At 39.7% G+C, this 13,868-nt stretch overlaps 1 protein-coding gene across 1 annotated transcript; it reads left to right on the top strand.

Annotated features, from left to right (window-relative positions):
• Positions 1-11,379: 11,379 nt before the first annotated feature.
• LOC143879000 (uncharacterized) lies at positions 11,380-12,018 on the top strand. The gene has a single exon (XM_077381208.1). It carries the CDS (start codon positions 11,380-11,382, stop codon positions 12,016-12,018), a length of 639 nt encoding a protein of 212 aa, XP_077237323.1.
• The last annotated feature ends 1,850 nt before the right edge of the window (positions 12,019-13,868 follow it).

Here is a 13,868-nt window from a genome sequence, read left to right as displayed (position 1 = left end):
AGCATTGGTCTGAGCGACTCAAAGGCTTAGACATTATCTTCTGTCGAACAAGATATTTTTGCTCTCACGGATGGATCCGTTGAAATATTTGTTCGAAAAACCTGCTCTTACTGGAAGAACAGCCAGATGGTTGCTATTGTTGTCTGAGTTTGACATCACTTATGTCACTCAGAAATCAATTAAGGGACGGGTCATTGCTGAACAGCTGGCTGATGCTCCTATTGAAGAGAATGCTTTTCTGAAGGCTGATTTTCCTGATGAAGAGATTATGGACATTGAAGAAGAAACTCTGAGTTCCAAGTGGCTTATGTACTTTGACGGAGCTGTCAATAATCACGGTCAAGGAATAGGGGCAGTTTTGGTATCTCCAAAGAAGGAGTACATTCCATTATCCATCAAGTTGCAATTTGAGTGCACCAATAACATGGCAGAATATGAAGCATGCATCGCAGGACTTGAGGCGGCTTTGGCTTTGCGAATTCAAGACATCGACGTATTCAGAGATTCAATCCTGATCATTTGTCAAATAAACGGGGATTGGAAGACAAAAGAGGCGAGGTTGATCTCATATCATACTTATCTCGAATCTCTGGTCAAAAAGTTCAGGAATGTCACCTTCACTCATCTGTCGAGGACAAGAAATCACTTTGCTGATGCCCTGGCTACTCTGGCATCAATGTTGGACATTTCTGCTACAATGGAGGTTCAACCTTTAGCTGTAAGGTTGCAATGGGCTCCAGCACATGTGAATGCCATTGAAATATCTGCCAGGTGTCCAGATGGAAAGCCATGGTATACAGATATCAGAAATTTCATTTCAGGCAAGGGGCATCCGCCTGAAGCTTCCAGCAAAGAGAGGAAAACTCTTCAGAAGTTCGCTGCCAACTTCATCATTTGTGGTGAAGAGTTATACAGAAGGTCATTTGACGGTATTCAGCTTCTGTGTGTTGATGAAGATCAGGCTGCAGAGCTCATAGAACAAACACATGAAGGTGTTTGTGGTCCTCACATGAATGGAAAGATGCTGTCAAGGAAAATCCTTAGACTTGGTTTCTATTGGCCCTCAATGGAAACAGATTGTTTCGCATTCGTGAAGAAATGTCATAAATGCCAAGTATATGCGAATCTTATTCATGTGCCTCCGTCGGAGCTGCATTCTATGACCTCGCCGTGGCCGTTCTCAGTATGGGGAATTGATATCATTGGCAAAGTCTATCCCAAATCGTCAAGTGGGCACGAGTACATCTTGGTGGCCATTGATTATTTCACGAAATGGATAGAAGCTGCTTCATATGCTTCCATAACTTCCAATACAGTTGCGAAGTTCATCCGTGCGAATATCATTTGCAGATATGGAGTACCTCATGAATTGATCTCTGATAATGGATCTCATTTCAAGAAAGAGGTAGTGCACCTGTGCGAAGAGTTTAAAATCAAGCATCACAAGTCATCTCCTTACAGACCGCAAACAAACGGGGCTGTAGAGGCAGCAAATAAGAATATCAAGGTCATAATCAGTAAGATGACCGAGACTTATAAGGACTGGTCGAACAAGCTTCCTTTTGCTTTATGGGCTTACAGGACATCGATCAGATCCTCTACAGGTGTAACTCCGTACTCTCTGGTGTATGGAATGGAAGCAGTCCTCCCTGTTGAAGTGAGAATCCCGTCTCTAAGAGTTATGATGGAAGCGAATCTGCCAGAGTCTGAGTGGGCCAAAGCCAGACATCAGGAATTACAGATGATTGATGAAAAGAGGTTGAGAGCCTTGTATCACATCCAAGGGTATCAGAGAAGAATTGAAAGAGCCTTCAATAAGAAAGTTAAAGTCCGAGACCTGAAACCAGGAGATCTTGTCTTGAAATCCTACAGGGCACCAGTATTTGACCCCAGAGGGAAATTCAGACCGAACTGGTCTGGTCCTTACATTGTTGATGAAGTCCTGCCTGGAAAAGCCGTAAGACTCCTCAATGAAAATGGAGAAAAATTAACAGAACCTACAAACCTGGACCAACTAAAGAAATACTATGCTTAGATGCACCAGGAGGCCATCCTTGATCGATCAGAGCTCATAAGCCAACTACCTCAAAGTCAAAAACCATTTGCAAACACTTTGGACCTAAAAAAAAAAAAAAAAAAAAAAAAAAAAAAAATCCTTCATTTTTTTATAAACTCAAACCAGGGGCATCTTTTATGACTTGCGTCATAAAAGATATGAAATTTGAACTACGTTATGACCTGATTCCTTTTTACAGGATACGTAGGTAGCCTGATCAATTCAGGTTCGGTCAAATCCTTCAAATCTTCAAAAAGAAAGAAGCAAATAAACAATCCTTACAACCCTAAAAGGGCGAACTACGCGGACCTGATTCTCATTTCTTTGGGGATACGTAGGCAGTCTGGAGGGCCAGATTCGGTCAAATACATGAAAACTTACCAAATGTTAACCTGTTTGAACCCAAGCCTACCTAAAAGTCCTTCTGGTATACTTGGGCCCAGGTTTGTAGAGAAACAGAAAGAAAATAAAAAAAAATAATGGAGTCTTAGACCCGCTAGACTGAAAACCCGCAAGGGTGGTCTAGGCAAAAGTTAGGGTCATTCGCCCGCTAAGCTGAAAACCTGAAAGGGCGGCTTAGGCAAAAATTAAGGCATACGGTCCGCCAAATCGAAAACCTGAAAAGGTAATTTGGTCATGGCAGTGACTTCATAAAGGACAGAACCTCTGAAAGCCAGCAAGACTTTCATTTCTTCGGCAGCACTACTTCAAAGTCTGAGTAAGCACCGACAGAAATTCTTCTGACACTCTCAAGGCTAAGGGGTTAAGACTAAGCCATCCAAGGGAATAATAACCATGATGGAAATACCGGAAAAAGGAATGAAACACCTTTAAATACGGTTTTCAAAAGATTTTAAGAGTGGTAGACTGTACCATTTTAAAAATACTTATCAGACTAAGAAGCAGATTCAGTCTCTCTTAGAGTTTAAGTCATTGTGCCCGTCGAAGTTCTCATTTGCTGGTTGTCCAAGTCTTTTTCTATGTCGAGTCAAGGTCAAATTCCAGAGTCCTGTGTGGTTAATATTCCTCCCAAGGCTGGGGTGATAAAAAAAAATGATGATGAATTTGTATCCCCTCAAGGGTGATGCGCAGCAGAGTGAAGTTCAGAAGATGATTGATTCTCAAGTCCATATGGCAGGCTTTCAAGCCCATATGAAATGGCAGAGATCGTCAGAATTGAAAGGCAATTGTCGGGCAGATACAGCCTGTTGTAAACCTGAAAGCTTTGTAACCTTAGATATTCAATGAAATGAAAATTTTTAACCATTTCCTATGTTTTTGCTCTCTTACGAATCTGTTATGGAAGTATTTCATACTAGGGGCATCTTTTACGACTTACGTCATAAAAGATATCAAGCGTGATGATAACTAGGATAGCTATTCTCAGCAAATGAAAACCAGAGAAGCTTGAGTACAATCTTTGAGCCGGTCTCTTCAATCAAATTGTTTTCTTTTAAAGTCAAGTTTTCAGAAAATTTTATCCCTAGCGGAGTCTAGAATTTGCTCCTGCAATCGTCAAATCCTCAGCAAAATGTTTTTCACTCATTCTAAAAGGGTCAATACCTGAAATTTTCTTCAAGTTTCTTGAGTTTTATCTTCGGCGAAGATCATGCATTTTCAATCATTCTTGGCAAAGAATGACTTATTCACCTTGTGAAATTGATCAAAGTTGGTCACCTCTTCAATCGTTTCAATGAATTTTCCTTTCATTTAAAAAATATATGTCCGCCAATGGCTCCGTGATTTGGAGTTTAGTCTTTTCTTTCACCATTTGAAAGATTTTAAAAGCTGTTTTCGCCAATGGCTCCGCGATTTGGAGTTTGGTCATTTCTTTCACCATTTGAAAGATTTTAAAAGTTGTTTTCGCCAATAGCTCCGCGATTTGGAGTTCGGTCATTTCTTTCACTATTTGAAAGATTTTAAAAGTTGTTTTCGCCAATGGCTCCGCGATTTGGAGTTTGGTCTTTTCTTTCACCATTTGAAAGATTTTAAAAGCTGTTTTCGCCAATAGCTCCGCGATTTGGAGTTCGGTCATTTCTTTCACCATTTGAAAGATTTTAAAAGATGTTTTCGCCAATAGCTCCGCGATTTGGAGTTTGGTCAATTCTCTCACCATTTGAAAGATTTTATTTCAAGGCATTCAAAGTCCATTTTCACATGGCATTCCAAGCCCGTTTTCACACGGCATCCAAAGTCATTCAAGTCCATTTTCACATGGCATTCAAAGCCCGTTTTCACACGGCATCCAAAGTCATTCAAGTCCATTTTCACATGGCATTCAAGTCCATTTTCACATGGCATTCAAAGTCCGTTTTCACACGGCATCCAGATTCATTTTCTCTTCAAATTTCAAGATCATTTACAATCAAATCTATCCTTTAATGTTTTGCAAGAGAGGTTATCTCGTCAATATGTACTGAGTTAAGAGTTGGAGAGAGGCTATCTCACCAGCGTTTGCAGAGTCAGAGTCCGGCGAAAGGCTATTTCACCGTATTATCTTTGTGAATATCATTTTCAAAAATAAAAATAAAAATTTGATTTACTTTCTTTTTCGGGTCGGCCAAAATGGTTTGTCTGTTCAGCTTTGACATTCGCGCGACAAGCACACTCTGCCAAAGAGGGGCATCTGTAGACACCCCATTTTGACCGTGCCCTAATCCCTTCATGTTTGAGCAAAGCCTCATCAAATAAATGAGATAGAACCCCAAATTTCACCCCAAGCTAGCTTAGGGTCCCAGCTAAGCCCCTGTAAAATTTCGTTGAATTCCGAGTGCGTTTGCCCTGCGAACAAGCCGAGAAAAGACCGTTGTGTAAATCAGAAAAAGGGGGCGAATTTATCCGAGATGGGGGCGAATTTATTTTGGAAAATGCAATTTAGGCCGAAAAAGACGCGCAATTTCGCGCGCCTATCAAAGTCCGCGCGCTTCATCAAGTAGTAGTGCCATTATCAACAGATATATTTTTCTATATATACAAAAAAATCAGAATTAAAAAAAAAAAATTCGCAGGGAGAGAGAGAAAGCAGATCTGAGATTTCAAACCTTCTTCGTTCTGATTCTTCTTCTCCGGTGGTGTTTTTCCGATCAATCGTCTGCAAGACTCCGGTCATAATCTCCGGTCTCCTTCTTCTCCATCCGTTTCTCTATTTTTCGATCTTAGATCTAGATCTTAAAATCCCTAACCTTCTGTATCATCTTCTCCGGCATGCTACGGTGAGCTTCGGCCAATTTTATTTTTCTACTTCATTTTCTTCTTCTTCTTTAGTTGTATCTCTGAAAATCCTAAGAAATGCTTATTAGGATGTTAAAACCCTAAGCTCATCGTTTAAACCCTCAGATCTACTCTCCTCCGTTGCTTAATCTCTCAGATCTGTTTTTTTTAGGAGTCTTAATTTTTGATTTTCTGGGCTTGAAATTCTAACCGTACCTCTTCTCCTCCGACAGATCTTCATTTTCTCCGATCCGATCAAAGAAACCATAGCCTAAAAGTCCTTCAAATCTCAGATCCCTTTCTTTTTATCCTAAATTCAAAAATCTTAGATCTGCACAATCCAAACTCTAACTTTGTGCTTCTTTTTTTTTTTTTTCTCCGGCAGAGCTCCGATGAGCTCCGGCCATTTCTTCATCTCTAGCTAAACTCGTTAGATCCCAATTCTGGATAACTATTTCTCTCCATTTGACCTCCGATCTATCTCGAAATCTTAGATCAGCGCTTGGATTCAGATATTATTGATTACTGGAGTTCGGATCTGAGGTGTAAAAGGTGCCTCTGAAATATTTTGTTGCCTCTGGAAGAAGGGATCAATCCAACACTTCAAATCATCTGGATCTTGGCAAAATTGAAGGTAGGTGTATCAGTTTATTTTATTTTTATTAGAACATTTTTTTCATTCAAGATCTCCAGTTAAACATTTTTTTAGATCTGTACTTTTTCTTTATAATTTCACTTTTATCTTTAGTTCTAGTCCTTTTTGATTTTTTTTGAGAAATTTGTTAAAGCCTAGTTAGATTGGAGAACTTGATGCATATTTCAAAGCTTTTCTTGTTTAAATCAATAGCTTAAAAATGAAGTCTGTATTTTTGCTTTGGTCTGTTTGTGTTGTTTTGCTTCTCAAACAAGGATGATTGCCGTGCGTTTATCTACTTCTGTCAAGGGAAACAAATTTCATCCCAATTATGGCTTGTCTGTTTAGAATCTACAAATGAGGATTTTGAAATATCGAAGTCGGTTTGATTATTTACTAGTTAGGATTTATTCCTATGATCAAAATAAATGTAAGTCTTGACTTGTGAGATGATTTCAGATTTTCTAAAATTGGTTTCAAAATTTATCTCCTCAGTTTATAAAATTGATCCCATAGAGTAATAACCTTCATGATCTATATTTTTCAGAGTAATTGGGCAATGGTCTCATGAATTTTTGTTTTTATTTTATGAGTTAGGACAATAAGCCAGTGTAAGGAATTTGTTCTAGTTTTATGCCTTGGTTGCCCATGCGGGTTACTAAGTATTGGTAGTTTTTTTTTTTTACAATTTAGTCAAGAAGGATGATGTCTGGAAAGTGGCTTAAGGTTGAATTCGAATGCATTTAATGATTCTGGCTATTTTGAGGTTCAAGTAAAGCATGAGAATGAGTAATTCTTGTATGAATGGGCATGATAAAATGATGTATATAATGATAGAATGCCTAATTGTGTTTCAGTTATCTTGCCTCCTTTACTAGTTTTAGGAAAAGTTCCTGTCGGTTGATTCTCTAATTTCACTTGGGTTACTATGTTAAATCTCCATCAGCATCTTTCATATCTTTGTAAGAGTTTAGTGTTTAATTCCTTCTTTGCTTTACACCTAATAATATGTGGATTTTAGTTTTCAAGAATTTTATTTAAAGTTTGGTTATTAGGATCATATTTCAAAATCGAAAATGCATGTGTTAGCTCTTAGCTTCATTTTTTATATATATAATAGCAGCCCTTTCATTTTAATATTGGTAGCCACCTCACCATTTTGATAGTGGCAGCCATACTTCTTTGAAAATGGCAACCACACAGCTTTTTGATAACTGCAACTCCTGACCCTTGTTTAATATGCATAACCTCATCCCATTTGTATATGAACAGTCCTTGACTAGTCAAATGGACAACCAGTCCAGTGCCTACTCAATTTCTGTCATGTTGTGGCATTGGTTTATGCTTCCAATTTTCTGCAAGTATAGTCCTACTTCAGTCTAAGATTGCAGCCCTGTTATGTCCACTCTCTTGCTTTTTATTTTAGCCATCATTTCCTCTGTTTTCCTCACTGTTTACATGTACCTTATCAGCTGTTGTTCTTCCTCAAAGGTTTCGTCCACAAGCACTTAACAATTGTCATAGATTGCATATGTCCACGAATGTATAACTGCTGTCAACAGTTGCATACAGCTGCTGTCCACAATTCTATGCAATTCCATAATATATAATGGTTTTTAAGCTTATAGTGGCTGCCTGTAGTTTCATCACTTTGAAATTGTGATTTTGGATTAATTAAAGAAGCACAATGCTATTTGTTTTACTATGCACAGCTGCTGCCCGTAGTTTAATCACTTTGAAATTGTGATTTTGGATCAATTGAAATCGCACATATCTGTTATCCACTTTGCATGGCTGCTATCTATAGTTTCGTTACTTTGAAATTGTGATCTTGGATTAATTATAGAAGCACAATACTACTGTTTCATTATGCACAACTGCTGCCCGTAGTTTCATCACTTTGAAATTGCGATTTTGAGATGAATTAAAAAGCGCTTATCTGCTATCCATAATTGAGTAGCTATTGTCCATTAGTTTCATTATTTAGAAATTGTGATTTTGGATGAATTGAAAAAGCACCTAGCTGATATTCACTGCTGCTTACTATTTGCTGTCCATCATTTCCTAACTTTATAGCACTTATAATTGATCACGTAGATTTCATTTCCTTTCATTTTTTTTATTATATTCATTCATTTTTTATTTAAATAAATTGTTTAATAGGAAGAAGGAGATCAGATGACTACTCAATCCGATATTATCGACATGAGTACTGTCTGATCTCAAGGCGGGCTTAGAAATATTATCATGTGTATATGATATCAGATGATTACTTTGGCATCATCTGATTTCATTGGAGTCCCCGTATTGGGGTTTGTGGTTGGTTTTTGAAGTGTTTGATATTGTTTTTGCTTTATTAGGCTATCCAGCGGCTGGTCTGGACTAATTAATGATGTTTATCATTTTATGATTGCTTTAGATTGTGTATTGTTTTCTTATTGAAAATTCTTCTTTGCTTAGCACTTGATTTATTTTTATAAAAATAGAGTGAAATTTGCAATTATCTGGCAGTTTTTTCTTCTCTCTTTGATAAACTAACACAGTCTTATAGATTGCTGTTAATTTTCTTTAGATATTAGAATCCCCTTTTCTTGTAGGGCGATGAAGGCGCTAGCCCAAGCCCATCTCTAGGGGACTTGCTCAGTCCAAATAGCATTCTATTTTCTCAAAAGACTTGCCTAGTCTTTTAAATCCAAATCTTTGGAGACAGGCATTGTCTCATTAATGAATCAACCTGAGTTAACCTCTAGAAGACTATCTCTAGTCTCATAGGTCTTAAATCCTCTTTGTGTATCATTTGGTTTTGGGAGAACACCCTACTCGGCTTGGCTTCATACCCCTATCCTATATGGGTATCTGGTTGCACATTTGTTGCACCCTAGGGCTAGGTAGCTGTCCGGCCCGGCTGGGTGTTTTACCTTTGCCAAATATGCACAAGGTCTCTTTTTCCTTGTTAGTATTTTCTCTATCCTACCTCTGTGTCTAAGAGACTTACCTAGTCTCATTTTCTTGCTAAACCTCCTCTTTGTGTATCATTTGGTTTTGGGAGAACACCCTACTCGGCTTGACTTCATACCCCTATCCTATATGGGTATCTGGTTGCACATTTGTTGCACCCTAGGGCTAGGTAGCTGTCCGGCCCGGCTGGGTGTTTTACCTTTGCCAAATATGCACAAGGTCTCTTTTTCCTTGTTAGTATTTTCTCTATCCTACCTCTGTGTCTAAGAGACTTACCTAGTCTCATTTTCTTGCTAAACCTTCTCTTTGTGTATCATTTGGTTTTGGGAGAACACCCTACTCGGCTTGGCTTCATACCCCTATCCTATATGGGTATCTGGTTGCACATTTGTTGCACCCTAGGGCTAGGTAGCTGTCCGGCCCGGCTGAATGTTTTACCTTTGCTAAATATGCACAAGGTCTTCCCTTATTACTTGTGAGTTTTATCTCAGCTTGATAGTCTCACTAGCACCCTTCTTTATCTCTTTTTCTTTTAGGAGACAAGCTTTGTCTCATTAGCACCTCCTTCTTAAGAATCCTATTTTCAGAGTCAGTCCTTAGCCTAGGAGTCTGTCCTTAGCTAGAGAGTCTGTTTTTCTTTTAGGAGTCAGTCCTATCATCATAGGGGTTAGGATTTATCCAACCTCTCATCAAATCTTGTGTTTTTTCTATCCGCTCTTGCAAGGTATAGGATGCTGTCCAACCCTTGTAGAGCTGTGTTTCTGTTCTTTTCCCCCGCAAAGCATAGGATGCTGTCCAACCTTTGCGGGATATCGGGAGTCTGTCCTCCCCTTATGATGATAGGATTTATTCCCCTCGAGTCAAAAACACTTAAAAAACAACAAAAACATCTGAAAAACCAAAAATCTCAAAAATCTTGAGTCATTAGGAGAGTAATTAGGAATTCTGTTTCGAACTACGTTGGCTTGATCCTCTTCCACGAGGTACGTAGTGCAGCTTGAGATTCTTATCTCAGGTCCAGCCAAACCTTTGTAAATAAATCATTTACCCATTTTAAGAAAAAATACCAAAAATCTTCAAAACCTTGTTTTCAACAAGATCTTCCTCTAGAGTTAGTAGTTTGTCCTAGATAAAGAGTTTTAGAGTTTTGAATTTGTCTTTGATGTGTTGTGTGGTTTGTTTGTGTTTGTGTTAGAGTTAAGAGTTTGTCCTAGAGTTATAGGAGCGCCTCCGTCCGGTCAGTTGGCGATCCACATCGCCAATTGATGACTAGGTCTAAGATGCGATAGATCCTACTGTTTTCCTTAGGATATACAGCCTAGCTACACATAGATTATAGGAACCACCTGCATTAGCTTAAGGCTAACCTGCATTTAGTTAAGGCATATAGGGTGTCCTAAAATCTACAATCCATTGGAATTTAAATAATCACATAAGAAGCTTTAAGAACTAGTCCGGTCTTTTAGATCGAGTCGAGGATAGAGGTCTAGATGTCTTAGGCATCATAGCTTAGAATAGGTGCGAAGAACTACGTTGCCTTGATTCTCGTGGAGGCGGGGATACGTAGGCTTCTTTGGATGAACATCAGATCATCTAAAGACTCGGGCCTAGGTATAGATTAGAGTCTTAGGATTGTATAGTATCGAGTCATTTTTCTATGTTTTGCAGTGTTTTCTTACTTTATTGCGCAGACCTTATACTTTTTGGTGTGTCGTGCATGTGTTTGTTCATCAGAACTTAGACACCCATTAGGCATGTCACTTATAACCTAGCTATGCTTAGGTGACACATGTTTTCTTTTATTTTATCTCGTGTGCCTTTGATTTCATCTCCGAGACATGCATGATTAGATAGACGTCTTCTCGGAGATATTCATTCTCATTCCATATGATTTTCGCCCAAAGCTCTTCAAAATTATTAAGTAAATGGCATAAGAGACCAGGTGTTTGCACTTGGGCGGATGAGGTGCTCTTTAGATCTTCCGAATTCGTAACCAGGCACGAACCTTATTTTATATCTCTGGTTATCCGTTGCAACAGAGCATAGTATGGGATCCAGGGCCCATTTGCCTTTTCCTTGGATGGCGACTCTTCTTTGTTTAAGGTACGCCTCGAATCTGGGCTAGTCCCCGAATCGAGAGGTATCTCACCTTTCATATCGCCACTCATGCTGTGAGAGGCACTTCTTTCGAGAGTTCCTTGGTAGAGCTCTCCATTCACGTGGATGATCCTGAGACTTAGTGTGGGGCCCGTTCCCCGCCTCTCTCTCGGATCGGGGTCCACACACAGTATCTTGGAACACAATCTGTAGCCCCAAATCTGAAGGAGGCCTTGGGATAAAAAAGGTATCAGATTTGAATCTGGCCGCCCAGATCAAATAACTTTGGCTCATCCTTACCAAGAGAAACTCTCCCTGGGTTACCTAGTTTGATCGGAAATACATCAGAGGAAGAAGTTTATGGACTCTCCCCATGCCTACATCCCCATCCTGGGCAGCTAGAAGCATTATAAAATCTCGTGACATGGCCAGCAAGCATGTCTGCTTCATTGTCGGAACTCAGACCCCTCTGCAATTTTGGACAGATCCTTGGCATCCAAATGGTCCCCTCTCTGCCCAGTCTTCCATTACGACATCATTCATTCCCCAGAAAGCTTCTATTGCTGAGGCTAAATTTCAAGGTGGGTGGGATTTGATTCAAGTGCTTCCTAATCTTCAAGAGCTTAAGCAGATCATCAATTCAGGTCTTTTCACTAAAGCTGCTAATTCTAACCCGATTTGGAAGCCGGAATCTGATGGCAAATTCAGGCTACGTAGTGCTTGGAACGCCGTTAGATCTCCTAATCTTAAACCTCCTTGGGTGTCATCAGTTTGGTTCGCCGGTCACACTCCGAAGTTCAGTATCACAGCTTGGCAAGCTCTTCAGGACAAAATGAGTACCAGAGATAACCTTCATTTCCTCGGCCCCAACCATGATCGCTCCTGCCTTCTATGCAATTCTGCCTCCGAAAGTGTCAACCACATTTTCTTCAACTGCTCTTACTCGGCATGGATATGGCGAGTGATTCTCCGCCGCATCTCAGATAGAAGAAAGCAAAAAAAATCCCTATCCGATGAGGAAAACTGGATTAGGAGCAAATTCAAGAAAAAAGGGCAGACCTAGACCCTTGTTCGAACTCTTCTCACTGCTTCAATCTACTTGCTCTGGCAGGAAAGAAACTCGAGACTATTTCAAAAAAAAAAAAACCCATAAAAGGTTCCTTTTAAGTAGAATTATCAGTGCAACGAGGTCTCGTATTTTGGCCCTCAAGCTGGAAGATGAAGACTCTGAAGAAAACCAAAGAATTTCCAACTCCTTTAATCTTCCCCTGTTCAGCAAAGCCACCGAACCAAAATTCTGTCATTGGGAACCTCCTGCTGCCTATGAGATCAAGTTGAATCCGGACGCCTCCCTGGCTAGTGATACCGCCTCGATTGGAGGCCTTCTCCGAGACCACAAGGGTACAATCCTTTCTCTCTTCTCTGTTAACTGCAATCCTCACCCAATCCAAGAATTAGAAATTGAAGCCATCCATCATGGCATCAAATTAGCCGTCAAGCACCAAGTTAAGAGGCTGTGGATAGAATCTGATTCGCTCATCGCTGTTATGGCCATAAACCTGCTTTGGCCGTGCCCATGGCGGAAAATCCCAACGCTCGAATCAATTAGATCCATGCTCATCTCTTTTGAGAGCTGGAAGCTGACCCACATTTGGCGTGAAGGCAATAGAGCAGCTGACTTCTTATCCAAACCCAACTGTATCTGTAAAGGAGACTCAATTTCACTTGAATTGGTTCCACAGGAACTTGCAAAAATTATTTCTGATGATGTATCGGGAATGATCTATCCTAGATTGTAGATTGTAAATTTTCTTTTTTCTTTTTATTATAGCTGGTGGGGGTCTGCCTAACCCCAAATTACCGATAAAAAAAAACACCTTTCTTCTAAGTTCCAACACAAGTAATGGGAAAAGACAAGATATGACATAAATGAGGGATATTTTCCCTTCCCTAGGCTAATCTTTGCCTTTCTTTTTATTTGTAAAAGATCTCAAACCACAATGGCATCAGAGTTTTACGACCAACTTTTTCTAATATATAGTATTATATTAGGAGAATTTATATGATGGGTGGCCGTGAAAACACGTGAAGTCTAAAAAAGTAGGTACGGCCCACTTTTTTTGATGATCCAAACCGTTCATCTGTTTGGGAACAATGTAAATTGGTTGTGCCCCAAAAATCAGTTCCATAAGATGATCCTAACCCTCCGATCTGAATTGATCTGAATATGGAGATTTCAAAAATCATTTATGGAATCTTCTTAAGGAATGGGAGGGTTAGGATCATCCTATGGAACTGATTTTTGGGGTACAACCTATTAACGTTGTGCCCAAACAGATGAACGGTTTGGATCATCGAAAAAAGTGGGCCGTACCTACTTTTTTTAGACTTCACGTGTTTTCACAGCCACCCATCATATAAATTCTCTTATATTAGATACTTTCCTACTCTTGTTTTATCATATTTATTTCTTTTTCCAAAAGTATAAAGAAAAAATGCCTTGTCTCCTCTTCATCCCAATGCACTGATGAGACAAGACTCCTCTTACTCTAGTAGAGTTTTATTTCATTTTCCCAAGACTCTACTTTTACAGTCAAACTCACCTCTTTTCCCCTTCTAACATGCCAAAGCAAACAGAGAGGGGGTTAGAGATTACCTTTGGCGAAGTCTGTCGGCCGATGGTTTCGGGTTGCCGGTGGAGACAAATATCTCAGCCATATCCATTGTAGCCCCGTTCATGTTGGGTCGAACCACTCCGGGCTTATGTACGACTCACCTGTTCTTCACGTCCATTGTTTGACGCTTCGGCATCTTCGAGAAGTCTAGCATCTACATCCGACTCAGTGTGAAGCACATAGATGGCGTAGGGTGAGTCCGTACACTTTCAAGATCTTCACTTCGTGGAAGATCTGA

This window comes from Tasmannia lanceolata, unplaced genomic scaffold (genome assembly GCF_043159265.1).
Source record: "Tasmannia lanceolata isolate RefF3 unplaced genomic scaffold, GAP_Taslan_0.1 ptg000006l, whole genome shotgun sequence".
NCBI lineage: Eukaryota > Viridiplantae > Streptophyta > Magnoliopsida > Canellales > Winteraceae > Tasmannia > Tasmannia lanceolata.
This window is presented reverse-complemented; position numbering and strand designations above follow the sequence as displayed.